At 42.5% G+C, this 23,654-nt stretch overlaps 3 protein-coding genes across 3 annotated transcripts; 2 read left to right on the forward strand and 1 right to left on the reverse strand.

Moving 5' to 3' along the window:
- Positions 1–273: 273 nt before the first annotated feature.
- LOC147797856 (alpha-protein kinase vwkA-like) lies at positions 274–7,324 on the reverse strand. Its single transcript, XM_087142576.1, has 2 exons — positions 6,144–7,324; positions 274–5,971 (listed from the first exon to the last, which is right to left on the reverse strand). The coding sequence occupies exon 2, from the start codon at positions 5,949–5,951 to the stop codon at positions 4,878–4,880; it is 1,074 nt and encodes a 357-aa protein (XP_086998702.1). The 5' UTR covers positions 5,952–5,971; positions 6,144–7,324; the 3' UTR covers positions 274–4,877.
- Positions 7,325–7,459: 135 nt separating this feature from the next.
- Positions 7,460–15,930, forward strand: LOC110983036 (alpha-protein kinase vwkA-like). The gene is made up of 2 exons (XM_087142577.1): positions 7,460–9,155; positions 11,778–15,930. Exon 2 carries the CDS (start codon positions 11,809–11,811, stop codon positions 12,760–12,762), a length of 954 nt encoding a protein of 317 aa, XP_086998703.1. The 5' UTR covers positions 7,460–9,155; positions 11,778–11,808; the 3' UTR covers positions 12,763–15,930.
- Positions 15,931–16,074: 144 nt separating this feature from the next.
- On the forward strand, positions 16,075–23,599 carry LOC147797857 (uncharacterized). The gene is made up of 4 exons (XM_087142517.1): positions 16,075–20,998; positions 21,548–21,570; positions 21,851–21,907; positions 22,374–23,599. The coding sequence occupies exons 1-4, from the start codon at positions 20,246–20,248 to the stop codon at positions 22,729–22,731; spliced, it is 1,191 nt and encodes a 396-aa protein (XP_086998643.1). The 5' UTR covers positions 16,075–20,245; the 3' UTR covers positions 22,732–23,599.
- The last annotated feature ends 55 nt before the right edge of the window (positions 23,600–23,654 follow it).

Genomic DNA, 23,654 nt, shown 5'->3' on the forward strand with positions numbered 1-23,654 from the left:
ATCCGGTGCTAGAGGCAATTTTACAGGAAAAGGGGGCAAACTTTTTTTTTTTTTTTACTATTTTTGGAAAGGGTTCCATATGCGGACATCAAAGGTTTTCTGTGTACAAACCCTGTAAGACTAGTCCGCAAAATTCTAAGCGTTTTCTATAATGGTCCAACATTTTCAGTGCCATATTTGAATTTTTAGGAAATGTAAGCATCTTCTCAGATGGCTAATATAGTAATAAACTACTACAAGGGGACAAAAATTAGTGATGTCTGTATACAGAACTCAAGTTGCAAATTTGTTATCTTTTAATTATTAGACGGTGGACATATTTAACCATTGCCAGTTACATTTAAGTGAACGATATTTAGTTAAGCATTCAATATACACGAGTATAATACGCCTATATTGTTATTTACTGTCAGATTTCAAGAAAAATCGACTTTTTTCATCCCCCAAATTAAGAATATTCTTCTTTTGTTATTTTTGAATTGACTCCAACAATTGAAATTTATTAGCCATAATCTTCCAGGGTTCTTACTGTCATACATTTTTCCTATTCCTATTTTTTATTTCAGACGTGGGTAATTGTTAACTGACATACAGGGTTCCTCAACCCCCCCAAGTGTCTAATGCTCCGTTTAGTTTCTTTACACACAAAGTCGACGTTAAGTCTGTTGAGGCAGGTATGCACAGCCTGTGGTAGTGTGGAGACTTGGATAAAAAAAGAACTCTTAGTAAGAAATATCATTCAAGTACAGTTCGAGTAAGTTACGTGAGTCAGTATTTGTGGTATTTGACGCTACATTTATTCTTAAATCAGACGTTGGCCTCTGTGTTATGAATGCCTTTTTTACAAGGGAAAGTTTTCAACCCCCTCCCCAGCCACATGAAAGTGATTGATACCAGACAAGTGGGAAAACATTTTTACTCCTTTTTTCCCAAAAGTGAAAAAAAACCAACATTTTGAAGCCTTTTTACCTGAGTGCGATAATATTTGCGCGCCTTATGAAATGTGCATAATAATAATAATAATAATTCTGTAAAGTTACAAAGAAAATTCATGCACCAACAGTTGTCATGGAAACCCTTGCCTGTCTTCACAACCGCTCCAAATCTACGGAAGCCTACCACTGACAATCAGCTTATGCCATACGCCCATTACATCTACCTCAAATGCTTGGTCATTCTGGTCATCCGGCTAAACGTGTCTCATCCTAGAGGAAGGACGCAGACGGAGTTTGAACTGCCCGGGCTACAATATCTGGCCATTTACCGCTTTTTGGCATGCCCAGTATGTCCACAGCAATGGCGCAGCGAGCGCATGCTACGCACCATCTGTTTTACAACCACAAAACCTCTATATATGTACCCAATGATCGCTGCCACAATTTTTCGCTAGTAATCTGCATCTGTAAACTTTGTGTACTGAGGTATAGGAAACTGAATATGCATGCATTTGTTGGTGCTTGGTATGATCTCATAACATCAATTTAGTACTTGCGCAGTTGCTTTTATTACACTGAGTGCCCTAAATGCACATGCGCAGTCGTTGCCCTTAATGAACGTTTTCTTCTGGAATTATTTTAGGAATCAATAGCCCCGTTGTTTCCAGTATTTTCGAGCTTTGTTTGAATAATTTTATTATGGTGTTTGCACAAAAGCGTATTTTACCAGATTTCATGATCACTCCCTGTGGTGAAAGAGCGTGTTTTGTTCCTTATGAACTCAGCTTTCCATTTGGAAATGTTTATTCACGATAGTAAAAGTAGGTCTAATATCAGGGATTCTTCTCTGTATTACCTTGTCAAAAAAATAATTTGTATTTAAAATTGCAAGCTTTATACTACAAGTATTGCTAGGAAATTACTGGTGCCGCTTGTCTGTCTAATCTGCAAAGTTTTCTATTACCTGTTTGACTCGGTGGCGACGATCATTGAACACTTCAATTTTGAAGTGCCAGAGTTAGAAGTCCTTCTGTGTCCTTCCTCTAAGTCTGATCTACAATATAGATGACAGCAAGTTGTATCGCTTCAATAAATCTATTGCACGTTCCTGTTTTCAATTAATTGGGGTGTTTTCACGTCCCAGTGAGTAGCTAAAAATGAGCTTCTTTCAGCGGTACATGTGTGCTGTATATAGCGTGCAATATCTTTTTTTTAACTGTGACATTTAACATTCTCTTCAAATGGTCTCATGATGCAAATTTTCTACGTTAGTGAGATAGTTCTCGAGGCGGAGCTGTTTAACCCAAATCTTTTAAAATATTTTCTCTCATTCATTAATAAAAATAGCAACTTTTCAAAACCATTTTCAATGATACCTAATAAAAACGTAGTCTGCCTAAGAATTACAAAAAGGTAAGATCAAAATTGAATGTGTTGTCTGGGATATCGATTTAATTCATTATAATTTTGCCAAATTTCAACGTACTGTCACGTTCACAGGCCTACGTACGTGGGGTACGCCTAAGTTTACACAATTGTGGACAAAAATAAATGGAGTTTGACAATGATAAAATAATTGATGTGAATTGATTGACCAGTATGGAGAAAGAATCTTATGCTCTGATAATTGCAAGAGTAAAAAGTGAAGTCATGAGATATGGCAAAGCCAGTTGGCAAAGAGATAAAAAGGCAAAAGTCAACTGGACAAAAGAACACAATTCATAAGGACACTGTGCAACCTGCTCTCTCTACAGAGTTAAGCTGTGAAAAGACCACACAACGGAAACAATTCAAGGACATTTAATAGTCGTTGAATGCAACATGAAACAGTTGTTATGCTTCGTGCATGTGTACGAGTCACATGGCCAAACTTTCCACAAAACTTTCACGACAACGCTACAAAATCGGTCCAAATGACACATTTTTGACCTGACTTGGCGCCTACACTTGGCCCGCACATACAAGACAAATCTATCAATGTGAACAGGCCAGAACCATGCATAACTATAAACGAATGATAAAAGTTGCAAAAGTTTATGACAAGAGTGAAGTACAACAATTTAAATTCAATGTAGGGATTATTTTGGATGAGTAAGAACACTCGGGGTTTGTGAAAAGGTGCACCACATTACTAAAACATTGATCTAATTTGCTAGAGTATTAAGCAAACATTACAACAAGCAGACATTCTCATGCTGGCATCCTCACTAGCATCTTGGTGCTCTCAAGCTCCCCAATACGACGCAGTACTTGCGAAAACGAACCCAATCCCCGACCAAACGCATTGGTCCAACCTGGGGGATGAACGGGTTTAAGACGGGCCTCTAATGCCCCCAACGTAGTGCCAGCAGTCAATCTCGTCACCAAGTGCTGAGCCGACGCCCTTCCCAAGGTTTTTATACGAAAACGCAATGCATTGTCACAAATTCTTTCAAACCGTACCAACTAAACTGGAATGGTCGCGGCCAATGAACAGTCTTTTCTTAGAGTCCAGTCCATACTTTTCAACCATTCACCAAGTAATAATATAAAGTCACAGGCACTGGCCTCGGCATTTCGTCCGCCAGTGAATACCTTTAACCATTCAGTTCAATTGAACCACAACGTTCTAAAATTTAGCACAATTTTAAGTTAACAAAACACGGCACATTTCTATAATAAAACAAAAATCTCTTAAATGAAATCAAACTGTGACAACAATAAAACAGTGAGACAGAAAGAAAATATTGAAATTCGCATTTGGCGTACAGTATCCGAAATACACGTTGGAAAAACATAAATCACCAACTGCATGCATGACATTAAGCTAAGTTATTGCTTTTACTTACGTGACTACAAAGATGGTCAGTTGAAGGAATATTTAACAGTAAAAGGACCCGAGTGAATTACCTGAATAGTTACTGCATTAAAACACCATTCCATCTAAGTATTAATACACGTGTAAACGAGACAGCTCGGGGGATTCACACGAGCCAATCGCTGTATAAATACGGGCCACACATAATTACCATATAGCTGCTATACATATAAAGATGCTATCTAAATCATGGAGCAAACTGTTGAATTTAAACTAAATCACAAGCAAGCCTGTATTTTGCATCGCGGCCCAACGGCGACGGTTTGAGACTAAAACCTAAAGGGTTAGGGGGCTCAAACCAGCTGCTGGTCATTTCGTTTATGAGCCATCCATTTTGGAGGCCGCTCCCAGTCTCCAATCCACCCTCTTTATTAATTAAACATTCCAATAGAGGAGGACCCTGACCGTTACGGAATGATTACAGGTGCATTACACTTTGATGTTCCCTGTCACTGGAGCCTTACTTTTTGAGCACTTGGCAGTGAACGAGTAGTGTTTTGCAGGTTAAATCGTCCATGTCTTATGTTTTTGTTTGAAAAGTTTCATTTTTTGTCTTTTTAGTTACAAACAAAACTGAAGTTGCATACTTCAAAAACGTAGTTTCATTATATGCATTACTTGCATAATATTGGTATTTTTAAAAAAACCTTATTTTGGCATATATTATTTCGGGAGCTAAAAACCTTTAAATGGATTTACACTGTAGCTAGTTTTGAATTCCCATGGTGACACCTTTTTGGTGTACAAGAGAGCTTCTAGTTTACAAAACATTACGTGGAAAGGTTTAGCTATACTTCAAACACTTAGTTGCGATCGGATTTTTTACCTGGTTGTTTTGAATTGAATAACTTGGTTCAGCCACAGGGACGCGACAACTGATAATGACTTATGATTAGGGAAAATTTAAAGTGAGGTATAAAATGATGGGTAATTGGGACATGGTTACGTTAGGTACTCAACAGTCCAAAAGTGCAAGGTAAAGCTGTGTAATTTAAAAATGTCATTCTTTTCAGCACGTGTATCCAAAATGGACCTTCAGACTGAATGGTGTGGCACACACTTGTTCATCCGCCCGGCGTCTAATGTTACCTACCAGAGGGACCTACCCGATTTGAACCCAGCCTTCTTTGGATCGGGATGAGGGATAGCGAATTATGTTGTTTTTGAATGTTGTCGGTTGGAAACACCGATGTTGCTCCTTGCATCCTTGATGGAGTATCAGATGGACCCCCACAGTCAGTACTTTCCTCTTCTACGAGCGGCAAAGTAAACGAGCGTTGTAGTTGGCGCAAACGATTGGTACTGACGCCCGAGTCCTCCAGAACACGCGTTACCGTCGAGCCGCTCCGTACGTGGATGGCCCGCAATATGCGGTTCATATCGGCTGTTGGGTCTCTTGGAATGACCGACAAGTTGGGCTTCAAGAACCCCTTACATATGTGGTTACACTCGTGGTTTTGAAAAAACTTGATTATACCGAAGAGCCCCAGGTCGGTAGGACCATAGAAACCGATCTTTTCCTCACTACTGTGGATGGCAGGGTCGGTGAAGGTGTAACTCCGCTCTCGCCGCACCCCTTGGAGATCACACACCAGGATCTGCCCGCGGGACTCGTGGAAGGTGAAGTGGCTGAAAGCGGCTGGCTGGTAAGTTTCCAAACTACGATTCACATATGCTGAGTTGCTCAGGAACTTGACATAGTCGCCCCAGAGATAGTTCTCAATAGCAACAGTGGCCCCTTTGTGGACCATTTCAGTGGCAGGAACCTCAGTTCCTGGCAATCGACCTTTGACCTTCTTTGGGATCGAAATCACTCCGAGGACTTTGAAAGCAGCAGAGCGGTCGATTTTGGAGATCTTTGGAATGATGAACTCAATCGGTTTGTTGGTTGGATGCTTTCGGTTGAATATTTGCGCCATCTCGTGGGCTTTATAAGAGGCCCGTACGTCAGCCTTGTACGCTGCCTCTCCAAGGAGCTCGGACCACTGTTCTTTGTACAGTTTCACCACGCACTTCTTGCCTTCCCGAACCAAGTCTCCGTGGTAGGTGCCCCGGTAGACTAGACGTAAAACGCCCTGGGCAAACCAGTCGTTCTCAAACTTCACCCACATGGACGTCCCTTCGATAGGAAGGGTTCTGTTGCTTTGACTACTGCCCATTTTACTTCAACAATTTTAACCTGAAATCAAATTAAAATGATGCATTATTGCGTCTGATTTTACAATCAGATTCTCCAAACCAAACAGATGGGCCCAAAAATATTCAAGGGAGGATATAAGAACTGGATGACAACTGTGTAATTTAAATTTCAATTTATTACCAAAACAACAAGCTTTAAAATCAATACTTACAATTTCCTTTACGAGCAAAACTCCTCGCTGGTAAGTAAAGAAACTTGCATGTAAGTGGTGGTCTCCTGCGAGCTGGGAATGTCTATGGCACTTCAGCTCAACATACAAAACCTTCTACTCTTGGTAAAATTTTCATTCATAATTTCATTGATGATCTTGGTTGTGTCTGGACTTGGTTGCGCGATGTGAAATTACACTATGGGTAATGCCTACATAAAGTATCTACTATTACAGACACGTGAACAATGCAAGTAGTTCTTGAACGGTCTTGTTGCCATAGGCGCTGCTTTCAGTGGTGGAAACAATAATGCTCTCGTGTCACCATGCACGTTGTCTTCCACCCCTCTTTCACAGTGAGAGATTGACCAGTAGGCCCGCCGTGAGTCGCCAAGGACGTCTGGCTGAAATCAATACAAGGGTGCACTGCCCAATTCAAGGGAAATTCTTCGGCAGGCCGAGGCGCTCAAAAAGTACCCCTACAGTTTATTTGGAAAAGAGGAGATTGTGTGGCTCAAGAATTTGTGGGATTGTAAAAGAATGGCCCAGAATGAACTCCCTAGATTCAAGGGCTCCCATCCCAGGGCGAAACATAGAAAAATGCCACTGAAAAATTGTCCCACGAGCCTGAAAAGGTGGAGGGATGTCATTTGAAAAATGGCCGCTGACAGACTTGGGAACGTTCACTTTTTGGAAGGTGAGTTTGTTTTGGGTGGATAATTAAAAATTTCATTGGTTAACCTACTAAAAATTGAAAATCAATTGAGAGCTGAATGACCCCAGAACACTTTGTTTTTTGTTTGAGAGGCCTGAGGGACTTCGGTTGTCCGCACCGGGGCTGCAAACGTGGTCGATTTTACATTGTCTTCAATGGGGCTTCAATTAGTTCAGTGCACCCTATATTTCAAAATGGCGGCTTCCATGGGGGCTTGGCGGTGGAGATTTAAAAATGGTTTCTGCTGTTTACATTCATCTTAACTAGGGTTTGGAGACAAGAAGAGGTTCTGGTAGACAGTTTTTTGATCTGTTACAAACTCAGCGGTGTTTTTTTTTTATTGACAACAGTACTTCACAGGTATAAAGAGTTTACAATATGCAGTGTCTATGTACAGTTTGTACCAGTGCCGTGTAACACATACTGAAAGCAGACTTTAAACTTTTCAAACTTTTCCTTCAAACTGTTTAACCAGTCAAACTCTCCGGCATGGGCTTTCATTTCTTTGATCCGTTCAAAATGGATGAAGACGATATTGAAATGTGGTGTGAGAAGATAAAGAATAAAATCTCTAAAAAGAGCATATTTGAGCCAGCAACAGGCTGCAGGGAGTGGATTGGGAGCACTAAAGGGAAAAAGGGGAAAGGTGGAAATTATGGAAGGATGAATGTCCACCTTCCACTGACAGGATCAAATGCACGCATGAGGATGAGTGTGCACAGACTGGCTTACATCGTACATACCACGAATTTAACATTATCTCGAAATCAATACAAGGGTGCACTGCCCAATTCAAGGGAAATTCTTCGGCAGGCCGAGGCGCTCAAAAAGTACCCCTACAGTTTATTTGGAAAAGAGGAGATTGTGTGGCTCAAGAATTTGTGGGATTGTAAAAGAATGGCCCAGAATGAACACCCTAGATTCAAGGGCTCCCATCCCAGGGCGAAACATAGAAAAATGCCACTGAAAAATTGTCCCACGAGCCTGAAAAGGTGGAGGGATGTCATTTGAAAAATGGCCGCTGACAGACTTGGGAACGTTCACTTTTTGGAAGGTGAGTTTGTTTTGGTTGGGTAATTAAAAATTTCATTGGTTAACCTACTAAAAATTGAAAATCAATTGAGAGCTGAATGACCCCAGAACACTTTGTTTTTTTGTTTGAGAGGCATGAGGGACTTCGGTTGCCCGCACCGGGGCTGCAAAAACGTGGTCGATTTTACATTGTCTTCAATGGGGCTTCAATTAGTTCAGTGCACCCACAACAACTCGCCTTCCACAGGGAAAGCAGAGTCCATCATAAAAAGTGCTCCCCACGTCGTATTGTCTGTTCTCCTAAAGCGAGTAGGCTGATGTAAAACGTAATTGAGCCTTGTATCATTCACACTTTAAGAGAAAATAGTAAAATGAATTATACACAGCACTGGTGCCCTGCATCTGCTGATACGTAAACAGTTTGCCTTTTGAAGCAGCGCTGCACAAAACACTTATAATACCAGGGATCCATTCAACAGTAATTACAGTCGGATCCAGATATAACCAGCGAGCCATCTGGGAAGTTTTCAGGGTCGTTGCTTGGGTGAATCACCTATATTTACCTTCAGGTGCTGCAGTGTGGTCATGAACGGTTGCTGGCGATAACAGTGCGGGCAACACGGCCTGTCATAAGGGACTAATTTTCTGCAGGCATGAAAGGGGCTAAGCCTAGATAGAGAGTCAGTCTTTCCGAAGATCATTATCCTGGCTTGGAAAATCCCGCATTTTAAAATGGCTCAGGTTGAATGGGGTTATACAATGTACTTGAAATGTCACCAGCTTCTATCCTACGCGCTTTAAACCTCCGATAAGTGCCGGGTCCTTAGTCCAGGCACAAAAGATAAACAGTAGACTTAACGCTGACAAACGACTTGTCCCCAAAATAGATTTTCTTTTCTGAGAATGCGGGGCAGGTGGCGGATGGATACAAATTTCATCACCATATGCAGCAAGGTATGAGACGGAGAGACCCCCCCTGCTTTGCGTTGGTCATGGTCTCCAGGAATCTGGGGAATTCCTTTCAGACATCTTGGGGGGATGTGTTAAGTAACAATAGTCTGGAATATGTATAGGGATTGGACATGTTGGGGGGGGTACCCCTCGGTCTCATTTCTTGCTGGGTATATTCATCACAACACGCCTTTTTAATAGCCAGGAGCCTATAAGCTACGTTTTGGCACCCCGTAGTAGCACCTTACTCTCCACATCAAGAGCGAGCGTCATGTTTTCCGCCAGCTAAAGACAGGAATTTTGTTGAGCGGGAAACTGTAAGTTTTTGTAAAGATTTGTATTTATTTGAAAATACAAGTAGCCATTACTTTGAAGCGATTTTTAAAATCCATATAATTTCTTCTGCTTAAAATAATTGAATGATCTAGACATATCTCGACTGTATCTGATACCTAATCCGTGCATAAAGCATACTGAAATATGATGTATTTAACCACTGAAATGAACACAAAAAGCTGTATTTCTTTACTCACTGGGAAGTTCTAAATTTTCCAAAAGTGTGACAAATTTTGACTGTGATGAGTAAGTTGATCAGAAAAAAATTTCTCTTAGTCCAGTACAGTAAATCATTTATAATCATTTAATAGTAACGAAAACAATAATAAGTTACAACGTTATAATGCCCTGCTAACGCTTAACTAATCACGGGTATATTGCAGAATGCTCTTAAAACGAGGAAATTAAAAAGACTGAACACAAGGAGTTAAAAAGAAAGGTCAAACCAGAGTAGGTTAAGGGGACAGTCTGCCCCCCCCAACAGAAAGCTCTTAGCTATTAAGTATGGAATTCCATATCTGCCGTCGTGCGTCGTCCGTCGTGCGTCACCCGTCGTGCGTCGCCCGTCGTGCGTCGCCCGTCGTGCGTCGTCCGTCGCCCGTCGTCCGTCGCCCGTCGTGCGTCGTGCGTCGCCCGTGGTTTTTTTTGTCACGATTGCGCAGTGGTATTTTAACTTTGACCCTTGATCGTTTCACACGTACATGTCCTTGTTCGATCGATCCACCATGCCTGACTCTCATTTTAGCAATAGAATAATATCCTGACATCGGACATAAATCAACAAAATAGATTTTTGTTACGGTAGATTGTTTTTCTCGATAACTTAGTTTAACTCTAGACGTAACTTTACTCGTTAACAGCCAGACTTTAGGTCTATAGCCTATGTGATATTTCTGTCTGTCCCTGCACGATATCCCACAGAACGGAATGTAAATAATAGATTATTTACAATGTTTGATTCCCAATAGTTTTCATAAGAGACGAACTGATTCAACATTATTTTGAGGGCGGGTATACCTATGATGAAATCTGCTGTATACTCCAAATTGGACATGACTTTATTTGCAGGTTGGCTCACAGAAGTCTTTTAAACAGTAACGTTACTTGTTAGCCCCATAAATAATGCTGATGTGCTGGACAACCTGTTCTCATTGGTCTATCCACCATGGCATACACATCCACAACAACCAACACGTCATATTCTCTGAACTTAAACCAAGTGGTAATTGCCCTTTAACAATACATTTAATAAACAGTTTGTTATCCACAGCACGTCTAGTATTTCTGGATTTCAAGGTGAAATTGAGAGGACAAGATGGAATATCTGTATCGGTTGGCAGATTTCTTTCTGGAATTCGATGACAACAAGTCGGCACATTTTTACAGTATGCAAATTAGAATTACACTGTGGATAAGTTGGCCGGAACATTTTTGCTGAAAATGTTTTTCCCCCCAAAACACTTGGTTGAATTCTCAGAGAGGCGATATTTTCTTGTCAAGGGGCAGTGGTAGTCTAGCATTATTGGAATTAATTATGTGACTAGTATATGCTTTGCAGGTGGGATTTGTACTTGCCTTATTCGGAAAAGATCTTTAGAAGTGAATGGAATCATCACATTGTCATTTGTTAAACAACGGCTTTTGCATGTCCTATGCAACCCATTTGATGGGCGACGCACGACGGGCGACGGACGACGGGCGATGCACGACGGGCGACGGAAAATGGCATGTTTGGAACTGGTAAATGGCAGAATTGGGACACAACAAAAAGCAAAATGCGACGGACGACGGGCGACGGTAGATATGGAACTCCATAATTAAGCGTACCCCTCAGTGCTGGTATCGGGGTGATGCCTTGATCTTTCCTAGAACGTCTAAACCCCTACCTACGTAATCAAACACAAAATTACCCAACACAGTTACGCATGAAATACGAAATCGGGCCTAGTATGCAAAACCATTTATAATTACATCATTTTACAAACGCCACATCAATAAGAAACTGGGTCTTAAATTTACATTAAAAATCCGGTCACTACGTTATTTGCCACGGGGTAGCTTAGGGTCACAGAGGTTAGAAGTATTCCGTCACTAACTGTCACAGTGGTTACATCTTACAGCTGAGAAACCCCTTAAAAGGGCCGTTGGCCCTTGACAGCTGGACAATTACAAAACCCCGTGGTTGTGGAGATAGCGAAACCTTTATTTATAAACCTCAGTATTTGCTCATAACCGTCTTCATAAAAACATTTACATCACGTAAAAATACGCACCCTGTAGCATAAATTAAGTGGTCTCGTCTGCTCAGGTTCAGTGGGTGTTTTGACAGCATCCTTAACGTCGTCAGCATAATTACACGTGAATAAATAAATGCACCCCACTATTCACTAACTTGTTTCTCAAGGAGTTAAATTGGAACTAGTCAATTGGCCGGTTATAGATGCCAGAAGCGGAGCGATCACGGCCCGTATGTTTTCAAGTCTATAATTTGAAGCCACAACACCCAACGTAGGAAAATAGAAATAAAGTTATTGAGTCTATAGCTTGAAGCCCCAAGACCACAAATAAAAAAGTTACTGAGTCTGTTGATTTTTTTCTTTCAGCGAGCCCTTCATCTCTACGTAGTTTAATTTCATGTTCACATTACCATATTCAGACGTGAATTGGAACGGCGAAATGGGTACCAACCAAAGTAACACTTCTATGCCTGTCAGCGGTACCTCCATTTGGGCTGAATTTGAGAACGACTGGTTTGCTCAAGGCGTTTCGCGGCTGGCATACAAAGGCACCTACCATGGTGATTGGCGTTATGAAGGCAAGAAGTGCGTGGTGAAGCTGTACAAAGAACAGTGGTGCGAGCTCCTTGGAGAGGCAGCGTACAAGGCTGACGTACGGGCCTCTTATAAAGCCCACGAGATGGCGCAAATATTCAACCGAAAGCATCCAACCAACAAACCGATCGAGTTCATCATTCCAAAGATCTCTAAGATCGACACGTCGGCAGCCTTCAAGTTCCTCGGACTGTTTCGGATCCCGAAGAAAGTAAAGGGAAAACTGGCAGGCACCCAGGCTTCCTCGACGGAGATGATCCCCAAGGGATCCAGCGTGGCGATCGAAGACTTCCTGGAGGGCGACTACGTCAAGTTCCTGAGCAACTCGTCGTACGTGAACCACGGGATTCCCACCTTCCTGCCGGCCGCGTTCAGCCACTTCACCTTCCACGAGTCCCGCGGGCAGGTCCTGGTGTGTGATCTCCAAGGGGTGCGGCGAGAGCGGAGTTACACCTTCACCGACCCTGCCATCCACAGCTGGGTCGACCATGACCTCGGCTTCTACGGCCCGACCGACCTGGGAGTCTTCGGGATGATCAAGTTCTTCCAAAACCACCATTGCAACCACATCTGCAGAGGGTTCCTGACGCCTGACTTGTCAAAGGTTCCGAGAGACGTTGCAGCGGACATCAACCGCATACTGCAGGCCATTCAGATCAGGAGCGGGTCGACGTTCACCTATGAACTGCAGCGCACCGGAGTCAGAGTGCCCCGCATGTGTGAAATTCAGGATGAGCTCGTTTTACAGGCAAAGTAGAAATTTTAAGTAAATCCCACGCATTCCGAAATGAGAATCAGTCTCAGTAAGTTTTTCCGAAAGATAAATTTTAATTTTTCTGAACAATAATTTTGTACATACACTATTTAAAATAAACGATTCAAATAGAAATTACATCTCAACGTTTTCTGTTTACCCTTTTGATTTTATTATTGCCATCTTTCAATACTTTTCAGTGCATTTTCCAAATCTTTTGATGTGTGGTAGTTACAGGACACTTTAGCTTTAGGCCTATACCTGTTTGAGTTGGTTAAAAAAATCTGTTTCTTTTTTGGTGTACTGGTAGTTAGTTGGCATTTTAACTTTCAGTTCATTTTGCATGTCGATGGCTATTTTTTTTACTGTACTCTGACTGGAAGATCGTAAAGATTACCTGTCTACCAGGGTTAGCATCTTAGGAAAGTCTTTTTATAGCTTATGTGAGTAGGGGTAAAGTGAAAGTCTGAGAATGAGCCAGTTGTTTCTCTTCAGATGCTGAATAGTATGCTTTAAAAGAAAAGAAAGGAAAATACACAAGTCAGATATTGGGCCGTCCGTTAATTAAGTGCGAAGGGGAGACGGGGTTCAAGCCAGTGCGTACCGTGCGCAAACCGAAAATTTGCCTGTAATGAATCTGCATCATATCAATACACTTTATCATACTAATAACTACCAGAATAAGGTGTTGGGCCCCTTCGCGTCGAAATTCGAACACAGAACTCTCCACTGTCCACCCCACCATTTATCCTCCCGTGCCAACGCCCATTATTAGTAAACCGCAACAGTATTCATGACATTACTGGCAGCGTCTTCCAGAGTTGTGTAATGTGTATGCGTACAGGGGGAGGGCTTGGAGCCACTGCGTACGCCATGCGTGGGGGGGGGGTCTGAAAAGTCGGCATTTCGTGAGTATGTACTTTATGGACAGCCCCTATCCGTTGGTCGAAGCGCTATTGGAATTGTCGGCATGTGAATGTGTAGTTAAGTGGGGATTTCTTTTTCATGCAAGCCGTCCCTTTAATGCGACACTCATAACCTGTATACAAAGGATACTGTTTACTTGAATATTTTAATTTTGTATCATGCGTTCAGAAGGAAAAACAAACTCTTCCGGAATCGGTCCCCAGAATTCGCTCTGATTTCACTGGTAGGCTTTTAGTTTCTACCTTAAATTTTCGATTAAATTCTTCCAATCAGTCTGGCACCAGTCCCATAACAATCGAGCTTATCATCATCCCTTTTTTGTAAGACAGGTCAGGCAAAATATTAATTTTTCCAAAGAAGAGCTCAGTGTACACCGGCACAAATGAGGTTATTAACTCGAAAGACGATACCAAACCCTATCGTAAGTCTTGGAAAGTCTAGCTATACTGGATAAAATGTGAAGGATTAAACGAAAGTTTCATCAATGTACTCATAATGAAAGTCTCATATCCTAGTTAAGTTTCAAACAGACTGCACCTTTCCCAGTTGTAAAACTGTCAAACAAGCCCATTTTGGGAGAGGGAGGGGTAGAGTCGATTTTAATTGCTGGGTTTTGAGCAATACAGGCTACTGAACCGCTTCTACGTTGTCACTTTCTTCTGATTTTATACATTAGCACTGTTCAATATTTTTTTCAGCGTGATGCGGTGTAGTTATACGTCGATCGGTAATCCAACCGCGCTTGTGCACAAGACTGCGCAGGACAAGCGCACGATCAACTAAACACAAGTCTTCATCAGGCGATATTTAACTTCATATCCTTCCTCTTTCTAATCCAATCAGAAAGAAGAATGGCAGTTTGTTCACAAAACAATGGACAGAGACAACACCTGAAAACTCAGTGCTCTGTAAAGGTTTTTGATATTTATGTTGCATTGACATCAAAACAAAAACTTTTCTTGGTTTTATGGGGTATTCCTGTATTTTGGTTTGGCATCCACTCTTTTACCCAGATGAAAAATCGTCCAACATCGTCAAACTAACGAGCTGGCTCATTGCCTAGATGCTCCAATGACAACAAAGTTATTGGTAACCCGCATTGAATGCGGGACAATGAAGTTCCAAAAAAAACGATAACATCAGCGTCCAAATAGACACCGTATGTTTAAGGCCGAAGACCTGCCTGGGTGAATGGAACAGCTTGCTATATAGTCGAGCCAGGAAAATCTAGGTAATTCCCCTGCCAAGATACAACGCAGGCAGAATAAACAGTGCGGGGAAGTAATTGTTCGTGACACAAAAAGAAACTTTGGTCAGGTAGACGCTGATTCTGAACGTTTATCGTATGTTCTCAATATGTCTGGACTTCCCAGAGATAAAAATCAAGCCATTGTCTGAACAAAAACAAAGACAACTTACTTGTCGTCGCCAAAAAAATCATATGAATTTTAAATTGCTTTAAACTGTTGCTGACAGCAAGGACAGCAAAGCAGGGGGTTATTTCTCAAAGGCTTGAATGGGCTTTGAAATATGAAGTATCCATGCCTGCCTCTTTGAGAACAGATTAGAGCCAGAAAACATAACTTCCGTCAGAAGACCTAGACAAATGATTTACGTCAATTGCTGTGAGTAACGAACAGCGACTAGCCGTAACGTAAGTGCAATTAACATGACCAATTCGTGAGTTGACTGTCTGATCGATAACTGACGATTGTTAAGTAAAAACTTGAAATGATTGAACACAGTTGCCACATTCCATGTGAAATTATAGCGTGGATGTGGAGGACGCAAATTTAAGACACTCGAGGAGAAACGTTCAACTAGATGATGTTGCCCAATTGAGGCTCCGTCTAGAAAAACGTGCTGAGGAAATTGCCGATCTTTATACACAGAGAGTTCTATATTGCAACCCCGAATCTAACAAATGTTGAAGAAAGGATAAACAAACCGATACATGGGCTCTACCAGGATCAGCTTGCCTCTGAAGACAGAAGCGGGTCCATTGATTCCAAGCTGAATCATGTTGCTTTTTGGGCTACTCCTTCCAAGGTGACATGACTGTGAAAAACACTGCGAAATGTCCTCTGAAGAGAGATTTTCCCTGATAGCTTCCATGCGGCTAAGAACATTTGATCCACTGGACTGGGGCGATGAGTAAAATTGTGGCCTTCTCCTCGCTGATTTTGTTCAAACCCTTGGGCAGAAGAGCAAAGGAAGGAAAGCGCAACCCTTTATCACTTTCCAGCTCATCAATACAGCATCTATTCTCCACGCTATGGGGTTAGGCTCCTCTGACAGGAAGACTTTTGTCTGGTAGCTGTAGTGTTCCCTTGTCTATCTGAAGATGTCAGTAGAACAACGGGGCCGGAAACACTTTTTCCAGTATTATCTGCACCTCCAGATCGGAAATGGTTGAAGACAGCCTGCCGGCAAAAGACGTGCAGGAGATGATGGAGAACTGATTGAAAATCATATTTAAATGTTGTCTGAAGAATAGCTCTGTCTATCAGCTCTTCCTCGACTTGTGAACGACTTGTAGGAAATCTGGCCAGTAAAGGGGCTTCATAGAAGTTGAGAATCGTCGGTATCTAGACGCTCTATATTCAGCTTGGTAGAGGGAGAAGCGCTTGTCTTTGGCAGAGCTTGAGAGACCTTTACTACTGGTAACTCTTGCTGCTAATTTATTGGCCCTTTCTGTCTCCTCAATGTCCTTCATTAGCGATGAACCGAATAGCTCGCCCATGGAAGGTTGATTCCGCTTAAGGGTAACAAATTTTGTATCGACGGTGTCATCAAAGACACGCTGAAGAGCGGTTGCAAGGCCTTGGCTGGCAGAGCCTAAAAGAATTAGGCCAGAAGAAACTAAGTCCAGTACCATATCCTTGTTAATCTCATTGGGACTTTCAGGGTCGGCAACTGCCTCAAACAAGCGTAGAAGTGGTAGGGCTGCTTTCAGAGCGTAACATTGAGCAGTTTTAAGTCTGTCATCCTGGAAAATGACGGAGGGATTTACCAGCTTGAAAACTTGACTCCAGCTAGCAACTCTGGAGCAGAAAAATATTTCTCCTGCTCGACAGGAACCACAAAAGAGGACAATTCCTCCTTGTGATCTTCTCGTGAAAGTATATGAGTTCTTAGGCCCTCCCACCACTGAATCACCTCCTCAGAAATGGGGTTACCCTTGCCTTTTTCTGAGGATTGCGCATTATCTCTCTCGTAGCTGGAAGGGAAATTGCTACACTCCAAGTACCAGAAGTTTCTGAGTTATCCTCCTTGCTGTCGCTGACAAGTGAAACAGCGGAGTCGGTGCGAGCCGTGCCAGTGCTGGTGGATGACGACTGCTCCGGAAGACCAGTTGTGGTGGGTAAAGTTGTCTGAGGAGTACCCCAGGAGCTCAAGTTCCAAGGCATGGACAGGTTAAAAAATGTTTTTGGCTGTGACCAGGCCGATGCATAACCAACCGGGTTTGCTGTGGGTCTGAACGGGCCCTGTGAGTTGCCGGTGCCGCTAGGCGGTGCAGATGGTGTAGGTTCCGATCCAACTTGAGGAGCAACAGCGGTGCAGTGTTGTAGAGGTGGTACTGGTTGGGATATGTCGCTGGACGAAGTTGACTTCGGACCTGGAATGGAGCCTGTTAAGTTTCGGACATGACTACCCTCCACCTGAACTGCCATCAGCCCATAAAGAAGCTTCGGGCATGGCGGTCAGTCATGGGCTTCGGGCATGACGACCCTTCATCCTGACCGCTAGGTCCTTCCCCATTCGTTGATCTCTCTTGTAACCAAAGCTAGAATATCCATATAGACGATGGAGTTTCATCGGGGGCCTAGAGACCGTAGCTGGAGCCGTGGAAAAGTGTAGACTATGGGAGGCCATATTTCCTTTGGATCGAGGACACAGTAAATCCATGGAGGAAGGTCACAGAAGGAGTTTGAACTGCCCGGGCTATAACATCTGGCCAATTACCGCTTTCAGGCATGCCCGATATGTCCACAGCAAAGGCGCAACGCACGCCTGCTACCCATCACCTGTTTTGCAACCATAAGCCCCCTTTGTACCCCATGATCATCGCCGCAATCTTTCGTTAGTATTTGTAATCTGCATTCCTAAAACGTTGTGTACTGCAGTATAGGAAGTTGAATATTCATGCCATCGTCTTGGTGCTTGATATGATCTGACAACAACATCAAATTTAGTGCTTGCGCGGTTGTTTTTATTAGGCTGTGCACCCGAAGTGTTCATGTGCAGTTGTTGCCCTTATTGAATGCTTTCTTCTGGAATTCCTTTGGGAATAAATAGCCAAGCTGTTTGTAAGATTTTGAGTTTTATTTGAATCATTTTTATTACTGAAGTTACACAAAAAGGTATTTTATGAGATCTCATGATCACTCCCTGCGATGAGAGAGCACATTTTGTTTTTCGTGAACTTAACTGTCCTGTGGTGTTCAACATGTTGTTGGCCAGTCTTAGCCAACTCGTACAAAGACTTTGAAAACTGATCTTTTGGAGTGACAAATTGGCGAAATATAATCACAGAAGTGGAGGGTAATAAAACATGATATATAATGACACTCAAAACACAGGTACGTTACACCGAGGACACAAAATAAATCAAATAGGATTCCCACAACGTGTATCGTCTCCATATTGAGATATAGTGAAGTTACATGTACATGTTCATACATTCGGGCCTCACCACCACCCGCAACGCGGCACCCCAACCCGCGTATGTTTCCTTCCTCAGTTTAGTTTCGCTTAGTGCTCAGGGTCGTACGTGTACACTGGGACGCCATACAGTGATCCTTTGTGATGGAAACGACACGTTGGATGGATTATTTTATGAGTCAATGATCTTTATTTATTTATTAACCGTTTCCAACAGCAAGAAAATTGCCACTTACAGAAAAGGTACAGAAACTAGAAATTGAAATACAAGACAATAAATACATATATGTACATTACAAAATTCAGGGAATATAGCTTAAAAAGAGAAGATTCAAATGAAACACCAATAAAAGGTATATTTTAAATTACACGTATCAACACTATATGCGGCATATAAATATTAAATGCAGTGAATTTCAGTTCCGGTATTTATGAGTTACTTAGTCTGAGAGCTTGTATCTTGTGTAATTAAATATGCAGTAGCCTTTTTCGAGCAGTGAAAATTCGTTTATTTCCTCTCTTCATGCAAAAAAAATCATGATATTCTTGCAGTCGGGGTTTTCACAAGAATATGAAACACATGATATGAAACCAGCGTTGAACTAAAGGCCATCCCGATGGTCACTAGATTGCAAAAGTTTTTAAAGCTAGATTCACGAACTTAAAAATCAGGTTCGCCGTGATTTTATTCTGTCCCAGCAATCAGTTTGATATGTCGAGGAACGATACTCACTCTAATGACGATGTTGCATGAAACGGCTCAATATCTCTTTTAAAAAACCTTTTGCACGTTTGGTTGATCGTATGTGTCATTACAAACGTCCACTGCAAATACATATGTGGGGTAGGCCTATATCTTCAGGAAAACCCCTATTTTCAACGGTTTATATTGCACTCTATGTTGGCAACACGCGATGTGAGACTACGGCATGCACAAGTATCGAACACTGGCTATGGCTCTCCAGCGCTACCTCTTTTGATCAAAATTCGAAGCCGTATCGCAGGACACAGGATCGGATTATGGCTACCCCTGTCATTCGCCGTCCCATACTATCCAATGTATTAAATAAATTGATACACCGGCAGTGCTGCGTGAACATACGTGAACAATACATTGCACCCCCCCATTCTATAACATAACGTTCATGCAAGTCTTTAGAGGATTTGCATTCCTTTCATTGTGATGGCACAATACATTCAAAGCTTTCATCGATGTTCAAATAAGTCAATGTGTACGGCCGCGGTATATCAGCCAAGGCAGGATCTTCAGATATAGATCTTCAGACTCCGTCTGACTTGCTTATTCAACTCGGCCAGGGCCATGGGAATCGAAGTTAAACCAAAGAAAGCTTAGAAGCGAAGCTTCCAACTAATTCCCAGGAGACAAAGTACTTATGATCTTCCTCCTTTGCGAATATGCAAGAGATGTTAGCTACCTTACTAGAGAAGAAGGAACAGCCCGATACCGCTTTGACAGTGGCCAAGATCCCGCCCATGAATACTTTGAAGATAATTTTTTTTTTGGTCGGCAGGATGCCTGCTATGACCCAAAGCAAAGCTTTGAGCTTGCTAGTAATGTGGCGGCCAGCTCTCCCCATGCCGCTGGTCAGGGCGACTTTAACAATCTTCCTTGTGGAGATATGTACGAAACCGCCGAGGCCTCGGGCCCAGAAGTGTTTGCTAGTTTGGCCGACAGAGCTTTTAAAGCAGTTACATTACCAATATAAAAGGAGCTCTACTGGACCATTGCTGAAAAATACGCCTCACCGGCTAATACACCCGCCGTGTCGGCCCCCTGTCAATCTCAAGGCTTGATTTGTGGGCAACGATACTGGCGCCCTCAAGGTCTAAAGATGCGGCCTTTCAGCAATTACAAATACATGTCATTAATGGCATGTTGCCATACTTTTGTATCCTTACGGATTTGCGTGAATCAGCCAAGTCCGGTTCCCCGCTTCGGATTGAAAGAACCAAAGGACTAGCCCTCAATGGCATCACTTTGGCAGGCAGTGCCTCGTATCAGGTCAGCGTGAAACACAGAGACGAGCTGAAACCAGCGCCCTCCTTCCTCCATGACCCAATGTACCCAGATTTGTGCTCCCGCTCCATACCAGTTTCTGAACGGTTGTTTCGGGAGGACCTCAATGCTACTATGAAGCAAGTATCTGAGGCTTATAAAGCTGGCCAGAAGTTGGCTTCATCTGATGCCAGCAGACGAAGAGGGACAGGCCGTCGTTTTGAACCATGCTCTCACAAGTTCCGAGGTTTACCCCAAGGTCGATCAAATTATGGTCGGGACCGCTATAATTACGGGCACTCATCGTCTACTTACAACCCAGGCGGTTACCGCAGAGGACGTAACTGGGGCAAGCATACCCAATCCAAGCTGGCAGAATCAAGCCGTGTGTTTCCAAATGTGTTTCGGTACCTTCTTCTTGCTTTAGTATCTGATTGTCCAGTGATTGCCGGACACTTGACATATTTCCAAAATAACTGGTCCCAGATTACTTCGGACAGATGGATATTGCAGACAATTTCTGGTTGTCAGAGTATTTCGTTGAAGAACCTGTTCAGCTTTGCAGGCCTCCCAAAATATCTTTTTCCAATGAGGAAAAGTGTATTATCCACAAGGAAATTGAAGCTCTCCTAACTAAAGGGGCCATCCACCATTCTGAATGCAAGTTTGTGTCAAACGTTTTTGTTATTCCGAAGAAATCCAGAGGCCTGAGACCTGTTATAAATTTGAGAGATCTCAATAAATATGTTCGGTACGAATGCTTCAAAAATCTTATGCAGAGCAATGATTTACTCACTTCAATTGAACTGAAAGATGCTTATTTTTCAATACCGATCTGTTCAGAAAATCATGGTTATCTGACACTTTATTGGGAAAATGAATGCTTTGCGATTACTTGCTTACCCCTTGGGCTAAGTTCCGCCCCTTCGCATTTTTTACCAAAATAATGAAACTAGCCCTAGCCCTGGCTAGAAGTGAAGGAATTCCTCTGGTTATCTTCCTGGACGACATCCTAATCATGGCATCCTCAGTTGACCAAAGTTTGAGACATACCATATTTTGGTGCATTTACTAGAATCGTTGGGTTTCATCATCAATGCGAAGAAATCTTGCCTAAATTATCAAACCAGCATATCTCATCTTGGCTTTGAATTCGATTCAACTGCCATGACCCTCAAGGTTCCAGAATCGAAGATTGCAAAGTTACAATCAGAAGTTTATCGATTACTCTCGAAAAATGTTGTCCCCATACACGATCTCGTCAGAGTCACAGGCGTGATCATTTAAATTTTTGACGCCTTTCCTACAGGAAAGTTACATTTTCGCCAACTGGAATATGCTACGATTCATGCTCTTCAAAAAGAGCAAGGCAGTTTTAATGGAGGTATTGCTATAAGCTTCGCCATGGGTGGTTAAATCTCTCTCATAAGGGTGAAAAGTCAGCTATCAAAATTCCTCTCACTGACTTGATTATTTCTGCAGATGCCAGCAAGACAGGCTGAGGAGCTATCTGCAAAATAGACGGTTCATTTGCACAGGGTAAGTGGACAGCTTCCGAGCAAGATTTCCAAATCAACAGGCTGGAATTAACTGCAATATACAAAGCACTGTGCTCTGCATGCAGTAGTCTCAATGCAGTTCACATCCTGATCAAGTCAACAGTTTAATACCTTTCTAACATGGGAGGATCTGTCAGCCCCTTGAATGGCATCACATTATCTATATTTGAGTGGGGTGCCGAAAGAAAAGCGGGCGTAGGTAACTTTCTGGCAGGTTCTCTTTCTTGTAAAGGACTCAATAAAGAAATGAGCATGCAGTCGGACATATTTGCTGCTATTGTTCAGAAAACAATCAGACCCCATATTGATCTTTAAATTTGCTTCACACACCAATCATAAACTAGAACACTAGAGTTTCCTGGAAAGCAAATCCCCATGCATGGAGAGCTGATGCTTTTTAATTGTCAGAGGCGAATATGATACCATATTTCCTCCTTTCCTCCTAGAATTTTAGACAAGATAGCCGCAGACATGGCACGGTTATGCCTTGTCATTGCTCCAATCTGGGGAGCCCAACCCTTGTTCCCCCAGTTGCTTCAGATGTTGATCGCTCGCCCACTCATCCTACCACCGGAATGTCAGCTACCCCCGCACCAGTTCCAACCCCAAGTACTGAACCTACGTTTGGCCGCGTGGCTCATCTCAAGCAACGCTGGCAAACAAGAGGCATTTCATCGGCAGACGGTTCCACTCTCCTTGCCAGATCATGGAGGATGCGTACTGAAAAACAGTACGTGTCAGCATGGAACTGTGGGGCTAATTGGTGTTGTTCACAACAAACTGATCTATTCTCTCCCGATTTAGCGGAAGTCATTTTTCTAGCTCATGAGCACTCACAAGGGAAATCGTACGCCTCCATAAACACAGATCGGCGCTTTCGTCTATATTACCGACAATATTAACGGAGGGTCATGTTGCTGGTCAACACCCGGTGGTGATAAGACTGCTTAAACGTGTACATGTATTTAATTTAACGCCACCCATGCCTTAGTATTCCAAGATGTGGAAAGTCTCCACAGTTGTAGATTATTTCAGTTCCTTGCCAGATAACACAGAACTAACACTTTTCAGTTTGAGCCAAAAGCCTTTAACTTTAATGGCTCTTGTCTCTGCCCAAACGCTCGCAAACTCTGCCGTATCTTGATTTGAGGTATTTTAATTTCCTTGAAAGCTCGTGTCATAACTATTATGGACATCTTGAAAAGTACCTACCCAAAGAAGGGTAGAGGTCATAGCAAAACAGTTATTCCTAGATTTGAAGAGAACATGACGTTGTGAGTTACTAAAAGACTATTTACACCACACAGATGACCTTAGAGTTCAAAGCAGTGAGACAAGATTGTTTCTGTCAACAAGAAAACCGCATAAGACAGTGACGTCCTCAACCTTAGCTAGGTGGATGAAGTGTGTGTTACGGTAAGCAGGCATATAGATGCTACGATTTATTCCGCACACAGCTTTTCGCAGTGCATCAACTTCTAAAGCATTCGCCCAAGGGGTAACTCTGCAGGAAATCTTAAAAACGGCAGACTGGACGAATGTCAATGCCGTTGCTCATTTCCATCTAAGAGCGATGGAAGAACCATCCTTTGGAAAAACAGTTCTGGGTTGTAATGCGCAAGGCTGATGAACCGCACTGATATAATTAGCTAGTGCCACCACGGCAATATGATGTTTGGACTTCATTTTGTCGTTTATTACGCTCTCCTTCACCTTTGAACATGCAA

Source organism: Acanthaster planci, linkage group LG10 (assembly GCF_054643075.1).
Source record: "Acanthaster planci isolate LZ-2023a linkage group LG10, COTS_SCS, whole genome shotgun sequence".
Classification (NCBI taxonomy): domain Eukaryota; kingdom Metazoa; phylum Echinodermata; class Asteroidea; order Valvatida; family Acanthasteridae; genus Acanthaster; species Acanthaster planci.

Bases quoted from the DNA above. Each gene is read 5' to 3' on its own strand.
- LOC147797856 (XM_087142576.1), bottom strand. From the start codon at position 5,951: ATGGGCAGTAGTCAAAGCAACAGAACCCTTCCTATCGAAGGGACGTCC.
- LOC110983036 (XM_087142577.1), top strand. From the start codon at position 11,809: ATGTTCACATTACCATATTCAGACGTGAATTGGAACGGCGAAATGGGT.
- LOC147797857 (XM_087142517.1), top strand. From the start codon at position 20,246: ATGTTGCCATACTTTTGTATCCTTACGGATTTGCGTGAATCAGCCAAG. The intron at 20,999-21,547 runs TAACTAAAGGGG...ATGACCCTCAAG, and splicing joins CAAGGAAATTGAAGCTCTCC to GTTCCAGAATCGAAGATTGC. The intron at 21,571-21,850 runs GTTACAATCAGA...TTATTTCTGCAG, and splicing joins CCAGAATCGAAGATTGCAAA to ATGCCAGCAAGACAGGCTGA.